General features: G+C 36.7%; 1 protein-coding gene across 1 annotated transcript; it reads left to right on the forward strand.

Annotated features, from left to right (window-relative positions):
- The first annotated feature begins 256 nt into the window (after positions 1–256).
- GORASP2 (golgi reassembly stacking protein 2) lies at positions 257–21,918 on the forward strand. The gene is made up of 10 exons (XM_081934749.1): positions 257–615; positions 10,107–10,187; positions 11,633–11,836; positions 12,651–12,737; positions 13,180–13,310; positions 14,793–14,925; positions 15,107–15,227; positions 16,341–16,418; positions 18,296–18,406; positions 20,775–21,918. The coding sequence occupies exons 1-10, from the start codon at positions 553–555 to the stop codon at positions 21,131–21,133; spliced, it is 1,368 nt and encodes a 455-aa protein (XP_081790875.1). The 5' UTR covers positions 257–552; the 3' UTR covers positions 21,134–21,918.
- The last annotated feature ends 471 nt before the right edge of the window (positions 21,919–22,389 follow it).

Consider the following 22,389-nt stretch of genomic DNA (forward strand, 5'->3'; position numbering starts at 1 on the left):
ATGTGAGCTGTAGGTAGAGGCCAATGACCCAACAAGCCGTTCCCCTTTTTCACCGCCAGAGAGCAGCACGAGGCCCCTCCAAGCGACACCACATTACTGACGGTTCTTATCACCAGTTTAGTACCTCGCGGGCCTCCGTCGAAACACTTACGAGGCAGGCCCACGTTTCTGCTGATTCTCCTTCCGCCTTTTTCCTATAAACCCCAGAAGACACCGCGAGCAAAGGGGGCGCGGGGGGGGGGGGTGCAGGAAAAATGTACTTTGCTGAGCGTCCTCCCGGCACGCATGCGCCAAAAAGCTTTGGCCCGGCTCGCCCTTTCGGTCACGCGCCCTGGGTCCAGCAGGCGGCGCTGTCGGGGAGCTGCTGCCACGGAGGCCTGGCGTAGCCCAGCGTCGTGCGCGCCGGCCCTACGGAGTGCCACGTCTTTGGTGCGGCGGGGCAACGTCGGCTGGCTGGCGCGGGAGGGGCGGTTGTGCCGCGCGTCCGTTTGCGCGCCGGAGAAGCCGCTGCCACCGCTCGGCGCCCTGGTCGTCCGCCGCTGGGCCTGAGCCATGGGCTCGTCTCAGAGCGTGGAGATACCCGGCGGGGGCACCGAAGGCTACCACGTCCTGAGAGTAAGAGGACTCCGGAGAAAAGGGGTGGGGGGCAATCGCACGTGGGAAGGCGGTGCACGGAGCGTGGGGTGCGGAGGGAGAAGGCACCCCGGCAGGGGAAGAGTGCAGGAATGCGGGAAATGCTGGGAGTGGAGCTGCCTTGCAGCAGCCCTACCGCTACGTCCCACGGGTGACTTCCAAGATCTGCCAGACTATAAGCTTTACCGTGGAAAGAGGGTGATGACTTGGACTTGGAGGATCAATTCATGCAGAAATATTAATCGTGGGGATGGATACCTGATCTTCCTTCCCCCCCTCCCCCAGCCCCCCCCCCGAAATCCATGCCAGAAATTAAGTTTTGCTACTTAGCCCCCCTCTTAAAGGAGGCAGAGCAACGGAGAAGGAAGTGCCCGTTTTTTGTTCGTTATGGGATGGCCGTTCACGCTCCCAATAGCTCTGTGGGCTTGAGTGACTTCGGGAAAGGAGTTTCGGCAAGCTTGAATCCTCCAATAGCAATATCAGTTTCGTGCCCAGATCTGTTTTCACGAGCTAATCTCATGATGGTCAGTCTCCCTGACCTTGGTTTCCAGCGCGGTATTGAATTGGTATGCTGGAACCAGCCATCCTGTGCGACAGATGCATTACTGCTCTGCTCGACCAACCCGCAAATAGTCAAGACTTGGAATAACTTTATTGTCACTTTAAATGCAGCCTGATCGGCATACATTAAAATGAAATTTCGTTGCATAACAGTTCTCAAAGGGTCACCCCCTGCAATATACTCTATATAAAACATGACAAAATAAATAACTACCAAATTATGCATATACTCATATTATGATCACATATAATATAAAAGGTGTGAATCTCTTCTGCGGAAAATTAGGGGTTCTTGTCATTTCTGCGCTATAAAACGTAGTCTTGTCTTTCCCGATTTTGGAGAAGTGATAGTTTAATTTAAAAACATAAGATGAATTTCCAAAGCATAATCGGCTAATAAACGTAATCCGGTAGAATTGTGAAATAAGCCATGTTGGCAGTTAAGATAACTGATGCGTGTTAAGCCATTACACTACTGAAGCATGTTAGCTATGCAAGTGGATAATTGATCTCCATTGTCTTAACTTCACATACCCGAAACCTTATAATTTCTGGGAATTTCCCTACACTTTGGGATTTATGTTATTGCTGTTATATGTTGGTGGAAGTCTTTGTGTTTTGCCTTTTTTAAAGCAAGTGTATGGTGCAGTTTGAGCAATTTTGTTGCACTTTCTTCAAGTGAATTCCACAAAAATACAGAATGTTGAAACATTCCTATTAGTGAGATTTGTTCATTTCTTTCCTCATCATATGATTCCAGAGTTATTACAACTTTAGTTGGTTCAGATAACTTTTTTCCATATAAATGGGCATCAAGAGGCAAAGATGTTCAGTAATTTGCTATTTTAAGGATTTCTAGGCAAGAGATATGAAATACTTTGTTCAAATCTGATAAATACCAGAAAGACTAAACAAGTTGTCAGTTACAAGTTCGATTAATTCCAAGCTAACAGTATAGCCCTAGAGGAAATTTGTGTCAGCTTCTTCTCCATAAGCAAATTAGAGATTGGATTTGTGTAGTACTGCTTCCTTAACATTTTAGTCTACATTGATATACAGCTCTTTTTTTTCTTTCTTTCATTCAGTTATGTCTGATTCTTGGAGACTGTCTGGACAGGTCCCTGCAGTTTTCTTGGCAAGGCTTTTCAGAAGTGCCATTGCTTCCTTCCTAAGGCTAAGAGAAAGTCAATGATGCAAAGTCACCCAGCTGGCTTTATGCCTAAGGAGGGACTAAAACTCAGTCTCCCAGTTGCCAGCCTGGTGCCTTAACTACTACACCAAACAGCTCCAACATAGACAATAACTTATACTCTTGGTATTTTAACTGTTGAAGAAATAAAAGGTGACACAAATGAAAAGTAACGCCTCTGTGTCATAGAAACTATATTAATTGTACTTAATTTAGACCATTTATATGTCACTCTTTTCCTGATATACCCAAAACAAGAAGTATTTAGAAAGTAATGGAAAAATGCTATACAGTGCAATAAAAAACAGTAAAACAACAGAATGCATCATATTTAATATATATTTACTTTGGTGCCAAAAAAAGGCATTTTTTTTAGGTGGGATGGGAAGTATGTAAATTAAATAATAAATATTTTTCAATATGGTCAAGAGTGAGTTTATCTTTTAAATGCTGGTTTGAAATTTTATGTTTCTCAAAGTCTGTAATTTGTCAACTTTGTTCAACACTGTCATAATTTTGAAAGTACCCGTTTATTTAGAATGGGCAATTTTTTGATGGCCAGGGAACTTAACACTTGGGAGTGATGAAGAATGCAGTATATGTTGTGTAATTGATTAGGAATTTAGCTGTTGTTATAGACACCTTAGGCAGCTATGAGGCAGTTCTTACTAAATAAAAAAACATTAGATATGTATTAAGGTCTCTCATTTATAAAGGTGATTTATGGCAATCTGACTTGTCTTCTTCCTCCGAGATTTTTTTCCTTAGTCATTTGTTTTTCACAGAAATTGATAGTAATGGAAGACACTTTTCCTAGGTTTTCCCAGTATGAAATGCTGTAATACATTCACAATTAAAAAATACTTTTCTATCAGGCAGTAAAGTCGTACAATATAGTAAAAGCTATTGTTTGAAATCACAATGGGATTTTTCAATGGGCATTTGTAGGTTCCTTCATGGTTAGATTGGTATACTGCTTAGTGAGATAGTGGCTAAATGGGGCATGAGTTGCCATCAGTTTGCTGCATTCTCAGTTATTCCATTTTTCTCCAACTTAGTTCAGTAACTCCAGGTCTTATGTATTGACACTCCAGAGATGGTAATAAGCAGGTTCTGACCAGTTGTGGAGAACCGGTAGTGGAAATTTTGAGTAGTTCAGAGAACCAGTAAATACCACCTCTGACTGGTCCCAACCACATCTATTCTCTCCCTCCTGAGTCCCAGCTGATTGGGAGGAAAGGGGTTTGCAGTATCCTGGAGTGGAGAGGGAATGGAGATTTTATAGTATCCTTCCCCTGCCACGCCCACCAAGCCATGCCACGCCCACAGAACCGGTAGTTAAAAAAATTTAAATCCCACCATTGTGATACTCCTAAGGGCAGTATAGCAAATTGCTATTATGAATTGGAGACAGAATTCAGTCCTTATTTCTAGTTTGCTTGTTTTTGCATTCTAGTCGTAATATTAAATAGAGGTACTCCTTACTAGCTGCATTTAGCAAGAAAGCTAGGATATTCTGCTGTGTTTCAAATCTGACAAACATCACAGCTCTTCACATGAGGGGCAGAACCAGATAGAATTGGCCACAACTTCCATCCAGCATAGCCTTTCTTTCCCAATCAGTGTATGTCTTGCTAGGGAAACTGTATTTGTGCTTGTTTGGAGGCAGGTTTAAAAGTGTTCATAAAACTTGGGGCCAAATAAACAGTATTTTGAGTGCCATGGATAGATGCCATCTAGTTCAGGTAAACTCAGATACAATACAGCTTCTCTTTGGACCTCTTGAGTCAGTCCAAGGAAGTTGGGAAAAGCAAAGAGGAAGTACTGCATGGAGCCCGATCAAAGTATCCAGCTTAAGTGCTCTGCTTTCAAGCAAATCCCTGAACATGGTTTATGACATTCTTGTTGTCACTAAGAAGGCATGTGCCAGAGGAAGCACCATTTGTATCAGAATATTAATAAATTAAATATTTTTAAAAATCAGGAAAAATACTTCATTACAGGTCAATGAAACAAATGGGATAGTAGAATGAAATTAATAACTAGTGGAATATGAAAATTTTGACATTACTTATCCTAAATCTGACCCTGAATTTAGTAATTTCAGATCAGTGGAATTTGGAGCCAGGAAGGACCCATAAAAAGAGGAAAGTCAGACTCATACATTCCTTATTTGACATATAGATATGCAGATCTCCAGAATGTGACAGAAAACGTCAAAAAGCAGATGTTTCAAAAGTCTGGAATATCTGTCCAGTGCTTCACCTGTGTAGATTTATTGAGGAAAATATACATGAACAAATACATTGGATACAAGAATATATTACAATATGCAAGAGAAAACAACATTATATAAGGTTTATACATAAATTATTATTATCGGCTGTATATATAAGTATCTGTCAGGATATGTGAATTAAATAAATGTTAGATTAAGAATATAAAAGGGGAAATCATGCTGAAGATACATTAGCTAAGTGAAATAAAATGTAGTTCATTCCCACACTAATTTTGGAAAGGATCTGCTAATTAATCTATGACCAAAATAAAAATGTGAGATTGGTTAAACAATTTACTTTACAAGTTTTTATACAGAACCTATTAGTTCTTTGCCTGTGTGCATGTTAAGCTAATTTTTGTTAACATTTTTGTCTTTTTTTAACTTTTGCAATATAACTTGCATGTTAGTGTTTTTTTAAAATACACTTTTTGCCTCAGGCAGTGATTTAGAATAAATTCTGTGTGTTTTAAGACCCCAAAGAGACACATAACCTCAGGGAAGTTTGAACTCTTCAGTACATCTAATAGCAATTATGTTAATGAAGAACTAAATCAGAGACCTACAAAGGGATTTTTTTTTTTAAAAAGTAAGTATTTGCTGTCCTTGCCAAGATCCTTGGTAGCACATTCCATCTTCCTTGTTTGCTTCTGAACAAAGTGATGAAACTTCTGGTAGATAACTAGAGGTTATCTAAGGCATGAATTTGGGGCAGTGTTTCTACTGAGTAAAGTAAAAATAAGCTGAGAATATATTTGCATTACTATATGCTTTATATGACATTTAACTACAAAATAGACTAATTATACACATTTCTGCAAATATATTTGAAAAGCAAACTGAGATTGTCATGGTTCATATAGTAATAATAAATTATGCACTTATGAACTTGCCATATTACTTACAGTGGGAAAGTATTATCACCTAAAATTATTTGCATGTTAACTAACCTTTTTAAGATTGAACTTTGGCAATAAGACCATCTAGATCTGGGGTGTCAAACTGACATAATCACAGCATGGCGTATTGGGACTGTTTTCCCCTTTGCTAAACTGGGCTTGGGCGTGGCAAGCGCATGATGCATACGACCCGCGGGCCAGGAGTTTAGCATCCTTGATCTAGATTATTGGGTTTTTTTTGTTAGTTTTTGCTTTCTTATGGCCTGTTTAGTTATAACTCTGGCAGAATGAATGGTAGTACCCTAAAACAATAAAATATATGTAGCTGTGTGCTGTGACACTCCTCAGTGTAGGTGATTTATTTTCCTGTAACAGTTGGATCAATTTACTTGAGAGTTTTTTCTCTGAAAAAGAAAGTTGTTTCTGAGTAGTTCTGTGGAATCTTGTGGTAGCCAATTAAAAAGAAAAGAAGCTCGGTCGATTTTAATGGAGGGAACTGAAGTATAGCCTTTAACTCAGACGGTATGCTGAAATGTTTTATTTCATTATCTCTCTGCTGAACTATCAAAAAATTCTGCCTTCAGCATTTTTTAGTTGATAAACTGGTTGCCACTTTCCCAAGGCTTTCTTATCCAAAACTCTTCTTAAGCTTTTGGGGTTGAAGGTGATATCCACAGTAGTTTAAATTTTAGGTGCTTATGGAATTTTAAAATTTCTAAAATAAGAAACTTGACTTACAAATGAGTCCATGTAAGCTATTTGAATCAATCTGTGTTAATTATTAGTGGCATCTATGAAATTATATCTGTAAAACTTTCCTTTCACATCTTATAAATCCAGGTGAGTTCTTGTACCACTACCCTGCCAACTAGAATTTATCACATGAAGACCAAGTATATCCAGATTCTTTCCTCTCATGTATTCTTATAATTGCAGTCCATCAGATCCTATGTTTGTGGTTTAAATAATATTAGAAATTGCATAATAAATCAAATTTTGATTTAATATATGCTATATGTGCTCTAAAAGACAGCAGTTTTAGAAGATGGGAAGGTTAATTAACTCTTCTTCCAAAACTTTGCCTGGAGCAGGATGATAGTCCTGTTCAGTACAGGTAAGTCCTCAACTTATGACCACAATTGACACCAAAATTTATGTTGCTAAGTGAGGCAGTTGTTAAGTGAATTTTGTCCCATTTTATGACCTTTCTTGCCACAGTTCCTAAGTGAATCACTGCAATTGTTAGGTTAGAAACCCCGTTGTTAAGCTTCCCCATTGACTCTGCTTGTCAGAGAGTCGCAAAAGATGACCTCAGGACACTGAAACCATCATAAATATGAATCAGTTGCCAAGTGTCTGAATTTTGATTATGTGACTTATGGGCATGCTGCAACAATTTAAATGTGGAAAAAGACCATAAGCCACTTTTTTCAGTGCCATTGTAACTTTGAACGGTCACTAAATGAACTGTTGTAAGTTGAGGACTAGCTGTATAACAATAATCTCAAAATAAATCATGGACAGTATATAGACAATAATAAATATAATATAATATTTTAAAACAAATTTAAAATACATGGTTCTTCTCAAAGTTTAATAGGCGTTAATGGGCTGCATAGTGACGGAATGCAGCTGAGCAGTCTTTTTTAATGGTTGGTTCCTTCCTTCCTTCCTTCGTTTTCCCTGAGGGATTTTTCCACAAGGCCGTTTGTGGTCAGGTAAAAAACAGAACATGAAGACTTCCCTTTATTTCCAAATATATCTGTAAATTAGAGCAGTTACAGATAAGGGAGGCAGGGAATTGTCTGAATACCACTTTTACCAAACCTTAAAATAGATTATTAACACATGTTACTGTAAAGTAAGGCTTGACAGTTACGTAGCATTATATATATATAAAACAGAACACACACACACACACACACAGAGAGAGAGAGAGAGAGAGAGAGAGATTTTGTATACATATGTTATCTATCTCTATCATTTTTAATAGCCATTCAATTCTCTGAAGGTGTCTCGGGGAAGCATACATACAGAATTTACCGTATTTTTTGGACTATAAGAAGCACCGTAGTATAAGATGCACCAAGATTTTGAAGAGGTAATTTTTTTTTAAAAGGTTTTTTGTGAAAAACGGAGCATGCAGAGAGTTTGAGAGGCCTGCAAAGTGCTCCTGGGGGCTGGGGAGGACAAGAACGTGCAAAAAATGCCCCCTTTTTTCGCTCATTTTTGCCAGCCCTCAGGAGCACTCTACAAACCTCCCAAACCCTCTGTGCATCAATTTTTGTGAAAAACAGAATGCGCGTGGGTGGGGTTTCGGGAGGCCAAAAATGCTGTATTCAGTGTATAAGACGCACCCAGATTTTCACCCTCTTTTGCGGGGGGAAAAAGATACGTCTTATACTCAGAAAAATACCGTAATTTAAAAAACCAAATATATTAAAAAAACTACACTTAACTATTAAAAAAAAGACATACAAAACAGGAGAGGTTGAATATGGAAGCCATCACAAAATTTCCCCAGTCCTCTGGGATTCCCCAGACCTAATAACATAGCCAGGTCTTGAAGGGCTTGGAGAATGTTGAGTGGGATGGAACTAATCTTCCAGGGAGGAGAAGACACCACAAGGTGGGTGATGTGGCAAAGAAGCCTCACCTCCTGGGACTTACTCCGCCAGGTGAAGTTCCCTGGCAGACAGGACCTGCAGCATGCCTTCTCTCTCAGGCCTGACAGGGCAGACAGATGTAATCTGGGAAAGCCAGTCCCTCAGATAAGACGGGCTCATGCCATGAAGGGCTTTAAAGATCAAAGCCAGCACCTGGACATGGACCCAGAAACAGACTGGCAACCAATGAAGATTGCAGAGGAGAAAGATATGATAATCCTAGACTTATGATGACAATTGAGGCAAAAATTTATGTTGCTAAGCAAGACATTTGTTAAGTAGGTTTTGCCTCATTTTATGACCTTTCTTGCACAGTTGTTAAGCAAATCACTGAAGTTGTTAAGCTAGTAACATAATTGTTAAGTGAAATGGGCTTCCCCTACATACCGGTTATCAAATGTTTGAATTTTGATCACGTGAGGATGTTGCATCACACAGTTGTGTGTGAAAAACTTCAGTGCCATTGTAACTTTGAACACTAAATGAATGTTTGTAAATCAAGGACTCCTGCAATGTATATAGGTAAAAGATTGTAAAATGGGGCACTGCTCACTTAACAGCTCTCTTAGCTTAGCAACGGAAATTTGGGGTTCCATGGCTTTTATGATTGTGATGAAATACAGTCCAAGCAAAATAACCACAAAAGAGACTAAATGATATCCCCAAAGAAATTGGTGGACAGCCTGTATATAAATAATATTAAGTAATGACGTAAAAACATCTTTAGTTATTAGACTTCAGGACCTCAGAAAGGTCTCAGGCTTTCCTCATGTTTAACTAAAAAAGGAAGAATGTCATTTGTTTTTCTCAACAGTTTTTTTTAACTGTAGTCTTCTGCTGATTTTAATACCTTACAGACTTCTTGTTTAAGCTACCTTCCTCAAGTAATGTACTTATTGAAAAGAACCTGATCAGATAATTACCGGAAATAGGTATCTGTGTACTGTAATCGAGAGAGGAGTGTGGGAATGCAAAGAACGTAGCAACTCTCTGCAACTCCTTAAACCAACAGTGTTGTTTCCTGGGGCTGCGGTGCAGCTATGCAAGGCAGCTATATAATCTTGATACAAGATGGAAGTAATTTAATGAGTCACAGAAAGATGCTCCCTTCTCATCTGTATGCTCGGGAACACATTTTTGCATCAAATCCAAAAACTGCAGTCCTAATGTCTGCAAATTTGTTTTTGTTCTGTCAATCTTGGTTTGGCTCTAAGCTGTTTAGCTAACCTGTTAATGGAATTTCCTTTTCATTATTATTACTATTATTACTCTTAACTGTGATATTTCAAATATGATCTGAGACATCTTTGCCATTTATCTTTTTTTATTACATTTTACGATTTTTATTAGGAACTCTAGCTTTCTGTGCTTTTTAGCTGTTTATTTCATAGCTATACTCTTGTTCTTATTTTAAAAAAGAGAGAATAACTGTAATACTTCTTGCCATGTGCAATGCAGTTGTGTTCAAAACAAAGTCATAGGTGAATTCATAGTGATAGATCTTTTGGTGCAGAGATTGGCTTGTATATTTTGAGAAAAGGCTCACACTATCAGACACTGGAAAGTTATTGAAACCTCATTTCAAAGGCTACAGTCCTTAAATTGCAATTGCCTATGTGACAACTGGATTTCCTAAGATACATCCACAGTTAGTGCCTTGATAACAGGATTTGTTATCTGTTATTTCCAAGAGGTGACATAAATTTGTCTTTTTAAATTGGTATGATTCTCTAAAAGTTTGTTTCTCCTGTAGTATACTGTTGGCTTTAATTAATGACAAGCATTTATGGTTTTTATTAAGGTTTCCCATGCTGGGAATCATAGTACTGCAGTTGCTACTTTTGATTATTATTATTTTCCCTGGAATGTTTATCTTTTAGGTTCAAGAAAATTCACCAGGACATAGAGCTGGATTGGAGCCATTCTTTGATTTTATTGTTTCTATTAATGGTTCCAGGCTGGTAAGTGAATCCCCAAATTAAAACTTACGGGCGGGTACCTGAAAACATAAATCCAGATTTATAACTTCACAATCCAATGTCATGTAGTTATGCCTGGGGAGAAAAGGTAATAAACTTTTCCCAGCTGAAAAGAGCTCCTGACTTATAAAAAATAATTTAAGACCTGCTTGTATAAGCAAATCTGTTTCCTCTGGGAAGTTTAGTTGGTAAAAGGAAACACTTTGTTCCAGGCCTAGATTCCTGTGATACAAAATTACTGCTGATGGCTTGTTGTTTTCTTTATTTGGTTTAATTCCTATCTTGGTACCTGTTATATGAATTGATTATATGACGAATGAAGGCAAATAAATATGTGTGTCCCAGGATAATGCTGCAACATCCAATCTGGGCTGGTTACCGGGATTAGAGATTTAGTCTTCCGAGCTTTCGGACTGGTGCTGGAACCTATCCGCAGAGAACTTTTTTTTTCAGAGAAGCAAAAGAAGTTCGCTGAGGATGACCTCTGGTGGCTGATCCAGATTGGATCCTGATTATATGAGTCCAGAGAGGACAAGATATGATATCTGGATTTTCCCAGGTAGTCCTCGACTTATGACCAGAATTGAGTCCCAAATGTCAGTTGTTAAGTGAGACATTGGTTGTGTGAGTTTTGCCCCATTTGCCACAGTTGCTAAATGAATTACTGCGGTTAATTCGTTAGTAACCAGGTTGTTAAGTGAATCTGGCTTCCACATTGACTTTGCTTGTCAAAAGATTGCCAAAGGTGACCTTGTGACACAGTGACCATCATAAATATGAAACAGTTGTCAAGCATCTGAATTTTGATCACATGATCTTGGGGCTGCTACAAAAGCTGTCACTGAAAAATGTTCATCATTCACTTTTTTCAGTGCCATTGTAACTTGGAACAGTCACTAAATGAACTATGGTAAGTCGAGGACAGCCTGTACTGTAGGAAATCCATCCCTGGCTTCTCCATGTCAGCTATGAAATGTATACGGGTGGTTGAGGTACATATTAAGTGTAATTGGCAAAAAAACCAACCACCCTAGTTTTTCAGAAAGTTTTTAAAAGCCGATATTCTTGGTCTGGGGGTCAGGAGGTTAGTTGGGGTATCGTTAATTTATTGTTGATTGGTGTCATCCAGTCTAAATGCAGATGCTGAGGGAAACATGGTATATATGGTTTGTTATGAGGAACACATAATTGTTAGAAGGAGAGAGAATGATAAAAATTATGAGAGCTTGCTTCTGCCCATTTTCTGGTAAGAAAACGAAAGTTGGTGCATTAGGAAAAAAAGGCATAGGTTTAACGCTAGGAATGCGCAAAACGTCCTATTCAAAATGTTTTTCTGTCAAATACTTTGAAATGCTGATACATTGCCATAGTGTGAGCATAACTGCAAATCAGTTTAGCGATTTTTAAAATCTTTATACCTTCCTTAGAATAAAGACAATGACACACTGAAGGACCTGTTGAAAGCCAATGTGGAAAAGCCTGTTAAGATGATGGTCTATAGCAGCAAAACCCTGGAGCTCCGGGAGACATCCGTAACCCCCAGCAACATGTGGGGAGGTCAGGGCTTGCTGGGCGTGAGCATTCGGTTTTGCAGCTTTGATGGCGCCAATGAGAACGTGTGGCATGTGCTGGTAAGTAGAAGCTCCATCTTTATTTTTAGAAAACAAAATCATTCTGTGTGGAGAATCCTCCAGTTGTAACTTCCTTTGGGCTATGCGCTTCCAATAGGAATTCACCCAAAACGGCGTAGAAAAAAAACAACTAGTTGCATATATCTCCTTTACTGCACTTTGTTCATTAAATTAAAATCGCTATCAATAAAGAAGTGTGATGGCTATCCTAGAGTTTGTTGCATATCTAGAAATACTTTATATGTTTCTGGTGGGTATTTTTTTAAAAAACAAGGAAGAGATAACATTCACCAATACAGCAATGCATTTAATGCATTATTACTTATATGGGATTTTACCCTTTGTCTCCAAAACAGCAATCAATACTTTTTGGCACATACCTGCATATACACATTTTCAACAACTTCTCTATCTTGAAGACTGCATTTTTCCCCCCTGAAGTACATTTAATTTATTAATTAAACTGAAAAATATTTTAGTGGTTATGTGGCAAAAGTGTGGAGCAAATCTTAATCATACTGACTCCTGGGGTTCCATTTTCTCTCTTTTTCTCCTCCCACCCCCCCTTCATTTTCTTCTCTCCCTCCAAATATAAATTAACAATAACAGTTGGAAGGGACCTTTGGAGGTTTTCTAGTCCAACCCCCAGCTCCTATACCATTTCAGACAAATGGCTGTTCAATCTCTTCTTACGGTGTGCATGTCATCAACAGTTGAACTTGATTTGAGAGTGTTTTTAATTTTTTTATCTTTTGTACTTTTCTTGCTCTGATTAAGGAATTTACTTTTTTTTAAAATTATGTCTTGTAATTAGGAAGTTGAACCAAATTCTCCTGCTGCAATTGCAGGTCTTAGACCTCATAGTGACTACATCATTGGGGCAGATACTGTCATGAATGAGGTAAATATGTTATTTCATTTATTTTAAAAAAATTAAGATTCTGACCATTTTAGACGTAACTCGGGTTGCTTATAATTATTTGCAATTTAGCTTTCTTTTTGAGTAGTTATACATAACTTAGAAATTAATATATTATTATTATTATTATTATTATTATTATTATTATTATTATTATTATTATTATTATTAATTTTATTAATTTTATTAGTAATTTAAAGATGAGCAGAAAAAACAAATGAAAACAGCAAGGAAAGGCTATTTGTGAATTTGTGCTTACATGCATTTTTTATTTTTACTCACTGGTAGAAACAAACGAATGAATGTTGTCACCTGCTAAAATGAGAAATTCAGCTCATTCTGAATTTCAGAACATTAAAATAAAATTAATAAAATAGTTGATTAAAATTAATCAAATTGTCAACTAAATATGTTTTTTCCTTAGTCTGAAGATTTATTCTCTCTCATTGAAACACATGAAAGCAAACCATTAAAACTTTATGTATACAATACTGATACTGATAATTGCCGAGAAGTCGTTATTACCCCAAATACTGCATGGGGTGGAGAGGGAAGGTAAGTTGATTTTATTCAAAGAGATGTGAAATGTGATTAAAGGCATCATTTTGGTACTAAATCTGGGTTTCCAAACAGTCAGATTTGTACCAAACTGGGCAGATGCAGTGACAGTGTAAATATTTTTCAAAGATTTAATTTATGTTAACTATTTAAAGATATTTATTGAACTCCATTTGCATTTTGAACAGACAGAATGTATAAGGAATAATTTGCTAGTGTGATTCTGTTTTACAATAAAACTTCTTAGGATAAAAGTCACATCAAAACTCACTCAGATAACTCCAAGATTTTGTTCATCCCCTTTTACTGAACACAGGCTATAAGTTTTCGTGTTGAATGAATACTGTAATTCTGTATATTATGAATACTGTATTTCATCTAGGTTTCTATTAATTTAGAAAATAAATGTCCGTTCAGTGGGGCTACAGATTTCTTTCTCTTGCTGTATAATTTTCCATGTGACTTGTAGATTTTTAATTAAGTTTATAATGACTCACTTCAAATTCATAGTGTATTAATATGCCCCTATATCATGAGAAATAAAGTTCTACATTCTATTCCTGTTTAGCTGAAAAGAGAATAGTATGCAAGCGATCCTTCACTTACAGCTGGTCACGTAGCAACCGTTCAAAGTTATGATAGACGCAAAAATAGTATTTATGATCTAGATTTGAAGTCTCAACAGCTGCCTTCTCTCCCTCCCCCCTCCCCCCCCCCGCTAGTGCTCATGTGATCACATTTGGGGCACTTGTCAGCATTTATGGCCATTTTCAAAGTCTCACAATCACGTGACTGATTTATGGTGTTTTTCGGCATTTACCTTCAGTTTTAGCAAATAATACCCTTTGCAAACAATGGATTTATTTAACAACTGCAGCTTTTGTTTAACCACCAAAAATAAAATCCACATGTTAACACATTTAACAACCAGCACAACTTACAACCATAACTTCAGTCTCAATTATGGTCATAAGTTGAGCACTTCCTATTAAGGCAAATTGAAAAATGAAAGCAGAGACGTACCTCTATATTCCCATGAAATTCCCATGGGATTTCTGTATAATTATGTAACTGCATCTGATGTCCCTGAAAAGCTTTATTCTGAGGAAGGCAAGGAAAGCTATGGAGTTGTCCATTAGATACTTTAGGCCATGGGGTTTTATATGCCCAACCCTTCAAATGTTTTTAGTTAATTTTTTAGAGTCTTTCTTTTTGGTGTCTTGGTGGCAATAGTTTATAATTGTTCTAGAGATGTGTAATTTTTGGAAATGAGCACAATCCTTAAAAATGAATTAAAGTTGATATTTTCAATATCATGCCCGTGCTGCTATTAAATTCATAAACATACTATGGCTATTTAAGGATATTGTTTAAATTCTGTCCGTATAATTCCTCAACGGCAATTCATTCATTCAACGGCATTGGGTAATTGTGAACCTATTTAAGGTTAATCTCATTTCTCTTTCTTTATATTTAAAGCCTAGGTTGTGGCATTGGCTACGGATACCTGCATCGAATACCTACTCGCCCTTTTGAAGAAGGAAAGAAAATTTCTCTTCCTGGGCAGTTGTCTAATACACCTATTAGTCCACTCAAAGATGGCTTCACAGAAGTAAGTTGTCCTCCTTTTCTTTTGCAGCCTACAGTGTGACTCTGCGAACCACTTCTGGTGGAATAATATTCCTGTCTTGTAACGTATTATTCTGATATGTATGTTCTTCTCCAAGCATTTATTTCTTGTAACATCTTACCAAGCAGCAGATCTCTGATAAGACAGTGTTCTTTTTAATTAGGTGCAACTGTCTTCAGTTAATCCCCCTTCTTCATTGCCACCTGGAACTACAGGAGTAGAACAAGGCTTGGCTGGTCTTTCCATTAACACAACTCCTGCTGTCCCTAACGTGCTCAGTACAGGTTTGTCTTTTGTGTAATCCTAATACCAGTGTTCTGTTTTCTAGATGTAATTATATCAGGGGTGAGTGACAGTTCTATTTAACTTACATGTCATGTACACTAATGTGCTGTATAGCTACAAAATGGAACATTACTGGAGGGCTGGGTGGAGAAGGGTCTGTTTTTTGGAGAAGAGGACAGATGTTAAAATCTCAGTTTCTTTAAATAGAATTCTGCCATCTTTATCCTGTTTTTTTTTAATTATTATTATTATTATTACACTCTGGAACTCCACGCAGTGCAGCACAAAGTTTTTCATTAAGGAGAACAAATTAGCAAATATTAGAGTTCTCTAATGCATCCAAAACACTAATTATGTTTTGTTTCCTGATCCAATATTTTTCTACATTTTCAATGTTTTAGAAAATTTTAAAAATCCTCTCTTTGGCCAAATTTTATACATGATAGGTGATCAGCAGAAAGCATTGGCTACATCTCATCTACCTTTGTCACCTTGAGATAAAACAAGGGAATAGGGGCTTACAGCAAATTCCTATTTTCTCTTACAAAGCAATGACATAGTCCAGTTGCATTGCTTGGAACGGGTGGAACCCACAAAATGATATTTCTCAAAACACACAAGCACTGAAGCAGAGTTCTCCAAATGCAGATTTCAGGCTCATAACATTGGATTCGTCTTTGCATGAACGCCTTTCCTACTTCTCTTGAACACTTTAAATCTAAGGAAGTACGAGAAGATGAATAGGGTTTCCTGCCAAATGGTTTTATAGCAAAGGTTATGTTTCTGCCAAGGAAGATAAAATAGATTACTTGGGTTCATTCATTCATTCTTGTTTTCATTTTAGAATAAAGTTACAAAAGAATGACACACGTTAATTATTTTGGCTTGTTTTTTAAATTTATTTTCAACGTGGGGGACACGCGCTGACACAAAAGGATCCTAATCTCTGACATCTCCATCTTAAAAAAGAAATTGAAAATGGTTAATAATAAAGATTTTTGCTGGAAAACCTAAAGGCTACTTTTAAGGTCGATAGGTTGGGCTAGGTCGGAGATTTTGTGGATATGTTCAAAATAGCATTTGAAAGATAATGTGGTTTGGTTTTTCATTAGGTGTTCCTACAGTGCCATTATTGCCTCCTCAAGCAAATCAATCTCTTCCTCCAATTAACTCAGCAGCTCCATTACCAGGTATGAGATACAAATGTCGATGAACGTTCTTGTGTATAATATTGAAAAGGGTGTTTTCAAAAACAGTGGATATAAAAAGTCTACACACACACACATTAAAATGCCAGTTTTTTGAGATGTAAAAAAAATCAGACCAAGATAAATCACTTCAGAACTTTTCCCACCTGTAATTTTCTGAAGTGATTTACCTTGATCTGATTTGTTTACATTTCAGAAACCTGGTATTTTAATAGGAGGGTGTATGCTTTCTATATCCCCTGTAGAAAACAGTCTGTGAATAATTTTTTTTTCATTCACTACAGTATCTGAGTAGATTTTTTAAAATATTTGAATCGTACTGTATCGTTGGATAATTTTCAGATGCCGCTCCAAGAATGCAGTTTTAGATATAGTACATTTGCTTATACCGAAGAGATGATATAAGAATATTCTGAGAACTAGAAGTGCTAGCCAAATAAATTATGATAATTTTATTTAAATTAATATGTGTGTGGCTAAATATACAAGTTCAATTAATTCAAAACCATCTTTTTATAGATATTATAAATTAAGATGTAAAAAAGATATCTTTTCATTCCATATTATATGACTAATGAGAGTCAGTTTGGTGTAGTGGCACCAGGCTAGAAACTGGGAGACCGTGAGTTCTAGTCCCATCTTAGGCACAAAGCCAGTTGGGTGACTTTGGACTATTTAGTTTTTCTCAGCCTTAGGAAAGAGGCAGTGACAAACCACTTGCAAAAAATATTGTCATAAAAACTGCAGGGACCATTCCAAGCAGTTGTCAGGAGTCAATGCTTACTTGAAGCCAAACATATACACAAAAATGATATGTATAAGCAGGAACCAAGAAAATCTTAATTTAAGAATTTTTTAAATAAAACTTACCATAGTCTAGTTTAGTGGGCAATTCAATTGATATTTTGTTTACATGAGCCCAAAAAGAGAATCTGACATGAAATGAACTTTTTCAATAGCAACTCAAGCTCTTTGTGAAGTTAGTACGTTTAAAACATGAGTTCAAACAAAACAAAAACAATTTAAAAATAAGTACAATGACTCTTTACCTCAAGGTTAGTTCCTTATATGATTGGATTACCTTCACAGTGGTCTAGACTAGATGAGGATGTTTTAACCGTTTTGGACTGAGTATCTTTGCACAGTCTTAATGCGTACTATAGTATAGTGTCTGCCTTTGAAATCAAACATATGGTCTCAGCAAATTAATGCAGGTTAGAATTTACAATTTGAAGGAAAAATATGTATAACTGAGAAGTGTTCTTATATGAGGACTATTCCAAATATACAAAAAAAGATAGAGGCAGCCTTGTGCCCTAACATCACAAAAGTAAATAGAAATGGAAACTGGGAACTCTGAAAGAGAAAGAACTGCACTGGTGTAGCAATTAAACCTGTAAGACTATTGGAAATATTTTGCAGTTTATGAGTAACAAGACCTTTGTTCCTTGTCTGTCTATAACATTTGGGACAGTATTAATATACATTTTTGAAAACCATAGAGGAACCGTTCTCTGAAAAGATTACTTAAAGGTATATAATACAAAGGATTATAGAAAAATGACACTCGCTGTATGTAGCTGTCTCTTATAAGTAGACTGCTTCTTAATACATTATATGAGGGAAGGAAGTACATGCTGGTTATTTCCATAAATCTACACTAGGCCAACTCCTTAAAGTGATACACATGACCAACAATATTTCTGAATGTCCATTTATCTAATGTTCTCTCTCCAACATATTGTAATTGTTAGAAAATACTCAAAGTGTTCCTCCCATTAAATATCTTCGTCACTTTTCTTTTTTCTGCACCGGCGAGTAATATGAACTTCTGAAATTTAGCATCTTATTTTTATTAGGACTGATGACTTTACCTGCTGGACTTCCCAACCTGGGGAACATCCCTAACTTGAATTTACCTGGTCCGCGTTTAATTCCTGGTCCTGGATTAGTAGACATTGGGCAGCCTGGTATGTTTTGATAAATTTCTGAACTGACACCTGATAACTCAGTCTAAAGATTTTAGTTCAGCCCTGTTGCATATGACTTTATGCAACCACTAAGTTATCTTAAGCTTATAATAACTAAGGCTTTCATATGTTTGCCTATAGCCCAGTTTAATTCAGTATCATAACATTTAGATCCCATTCAGGTGAAGAAAAGCCCCTGAAATCCTATAGAGAATCTTACAAAAGGGAAATGCTTTTTCCTTATTTTTCTTGCAGTCCCACCACTACTGTGCATATATTATACAATATATGTATCCTTAAATTCTTCCAAAAATTGCTGCCACAATATAATTGATACAGAGTAGGGAAATAAATGGCAGATGGAGATTAACTGTTCCTTTATTTTAATTTAATGTTAATTAGATTTAAATTTAAATTATTTTAAGTTAAATTTAGTTTCTGTTCTTGTTCTTTTTGGAGGGCCACTTCACCTGCTAATCAGGATGCTGTTGTGTGCTAAAAATTAAAACTAGATTTGACATCAACTAAACATCATCCATTCATGTCATATTTCATTGGCATAAGTGAGAATAGAAAGTAATATTAAATCTTTTTGATGCATTATTATCAATAGTACAATATTACTGTGAAATAAAAAAACTTCCTATGTAAATGTATAGAAATGTATAGAATCAAGATCACGTGAAGTGTTAATACCACTTTATAATGCCTTGGTAAGGCCACACTTGGAATACTGCATTCAGTTCTGGTCGCCACGATGTAAAAAAGATGTGGAGACTCTAGAAAGAGTGCAGAGAAGAGCAACAAAGATGATTAGGGGACTGGAGACTAAAACATATGAAGAACGGTTGCAGGAACTGGGTATGTTTAGCTTAAGAGAAAGAAGGACTAGGGGAGACATGATAGCATTGTTCCAATATCTCAGAGGTTGCCACAAAGAAGAGGGAGTCAAACTATTCTCCAAAGCACCTGAGGGTAGAACAAGAAGCAATGGGTGGAAACTAATCAAGGAGAGAAGCAACTTAGAACTGAGGAGAAATTTCCTGACAGTGAGAACAATTAATCAGTGGAACAGCTTGCCTCCAGAAGTTGTGAATGCCCCAACACTGGAAGTCTTTAAGAAGATGTTGGATAGCTATTTGTCTGAAACGGTATAGGGTTTCCTGCCTAGGCAGGGGGTTGGACTAGAAGACCTCCAAGGTCCCTTCCAACTCTACTATTGTATTGTATTGTATTGTATTGTATTGTATGATGGATAATGAGAAAATATATTAATAAAATGGGAAAATACCATAACCTGAATAAATTCAGATTAGTAGAAGGTAATTTAAGATTAGGTAATTTAACTGTATTATTAATACTAACAGTGTGTTAAAATATATTGTGAAATGAAATGAAATGAAATGAAATTTAATTTGTTAGCCGCACCCTCTCCGAAAGGACTCGGGGCGGCGTACAATAAAACACATACAATATACATATATATACAATACATATACAAATACAAATAAAAATGTAAAGTACAGTGCTACATTTACTGCATAAAAATGCCAAAATCTCTATGAAACCTGGCATATAAATTGATTTTTTATATTCAAGTCATTTTCTTGAAATCTTCATGAATAGAAATTGGATGGAACAGAATTCAGAGGACTGTGAAAACAGAATCATATGCCCTTTAGTTTGTCTGCATGTTTTTGGCTAATGGTTGTTTATTCATTTGGACTCTAAGCTGCATAAAGGAATGTGATTTTCCTGAAGGTGGTGAGATTCTTACACGAAATATCTGTGCCATAAGAAGTTAACAGCAGTCTTAAAGCTTTGCTGTGTTCCAATTAATATGAGACCTGGCCGCTCTATAGGCAATAAGGAGTCTTTAAGTGGTGGTCCATGTTCCTTTAAGGGTCATGAGGAACTTTTAATAAAGTAATACATTTTTGCTTCTTGCTCACACAAAGCAAATTGATGCCAGAAAGTTGTTTTACTGTTTGTTCCAATGAAATGTTTTTTTTAAAAAAATAAAGTTGAAAGGTCCTTTCAACATTTCATATCATAGATGGATTAAATGATTAAAAGTGTATTTCTTGCCCAATCTTAACCCTAATGAAATAATCACACATTCATTTATTATTTTAGGAGCAAAATTTGTGAACCTCCAGGAAATTAATCTCTGTAGTAGAAAGATCTTGCTCAGGATACACATCTATTGGGACCCTTATGGAAAGCCTCTTCTCTTTGGTTCTTTGTATATATCCCCACCATCTTCCTTGCAATACGTAAAATTGTTATTTACAAATAACATAGCTCTGTAGGCTAATGATTTACGCAAGTAGACTGCAAGCTTGTTTTTGTCTTCTGATGTTCTTAGGGTTGCCGCCACTTCCTTCCTTGCCTCCAGTCAACCTGTCTGGAATTGCACCTCTGTCACCGGAATTCCTTGCCAAGTTCCCATTGGTCAATGAGATGCCCACTCTGCCTACGGATCTGCTGTCTTCTCTTCCCATCACAACAAGCTTCCCTGTGAATCCTGGCATTCCTGTAAATGTGGAACAAACCTGTGCACACATTCTGGATACGGCTGTTCCTCCCCCCATGGTTACTACTGCTGCTTCTAATGCTTCCACTGTCAATGCATTGTCTCCTGAAGACAGAGGAGATGGGATAACTTCCTTCAGTGAAAAGCCAGCACCCTTAGTCACAGATACGGCTGTGTCTGAATCATCATAACTTCAACTGATTGATTGGATTGGGCTTGATATATTTATTCAACAACAGTATATGCAAACTATCATTACTTTCATGCTAGTTTGTATTTGTTGTCAGAGTTCTTGTAAATATACGGAAGGTGACTTAAGGGTCCAGATTTTTACAATGGGCTTGGTGTAGGGTAAAGAAAGGGGAAGGAACTGCTTATATTTAAAAAAGGAAAAGAATAATAAAAAGGAACTATCAAGGTAGGATATGCAGGTGTCCGCTGCCAAAATTGAAGATTTTTTTTAAAAAGGGTAATCTGACTTCAGTAGGCTACCTTGCTTACTTTCCCCCCCACAAATTTGCTTCTCTTAGAAATGAGTAAGTAATTCATGCTTGTAGTATATGAAAACTTTTTTTCTTGTACTTTGCAAGAATTAGAATTTTGGTAATACATTGTGAGGGGTAAAAGTATTTACTTTTGTCCAAGTTGTACATTTTAGCAGTATAAAGATCTTCAAACTAGAGCTGTTTTATTAAAAACTTCAGAACACGACTTGTAAATTCAGCCTCATTTTTAAATCTGCCTGTATGCAGATCTTTCTGTTGAGCTACTGCCCTTTTACCTAAACCCTAGCCTCTGCTTCTTTGCTTTATAAGCCCACTGTCAAAAGTATTATGAAGAAATCAAAAGGAAACCTCATAATGTTGGACATGGCTCAAAAACAGGAAGGTGAAACTTTTGACCTTTTTTTTTGTAAAACAGGTTGTATTGAAAGAGGTTACATAATGGCAATAAAATCTGAGGATTTTATCTTGTAGCTTTCGGTGAGCATATTATTAAAACTGAACAGGAGTAAATACACAACTGTAACACAGTTTTGGAATGGAAAACATTTCATAGGCACATGCATATTTTTCCCCAAAATTTCTCATTGTTGGCTTTACTGAGCTGGAATTTCTGGAAGGCCACAGTTCTCCAATTGTACTGAAAATATTTATTTTTTTAAAAAAACGTAATTATTAATTGTGGCCCAGCTAGTAGCAAATGTTATAGCATTCGTCTTCAAATCCAATTCTGTGATTATTCAGTATGGAGCCTTCGATTAATTGAATCCAGATCATTAATACAACTCTTTTAAATATATGAATTGTTGAAAAATTGGCTTTCTTTTTCATGTAATTTTGGAGTTCTAAAGAAAATATTAAAACAAGTCAACACATATAATGTATATGATTTCCTAGTTATTACTGCCCCTCAGAAGTTTAATTTTAGGTGAATGGAAGGCTAA

Source organism: Natrix helvetica, assembly GCF_964273705.1.
Source record: "Natrix helvetica genome assembly, chromosome: 1".
In the NCBI taxonomy this organism is placed as follows: Eukaryota; Metazoa; Chordata; class Lepidosauria; order Squamata; family Natricidae; genus Natrix; species Natrix helvetica.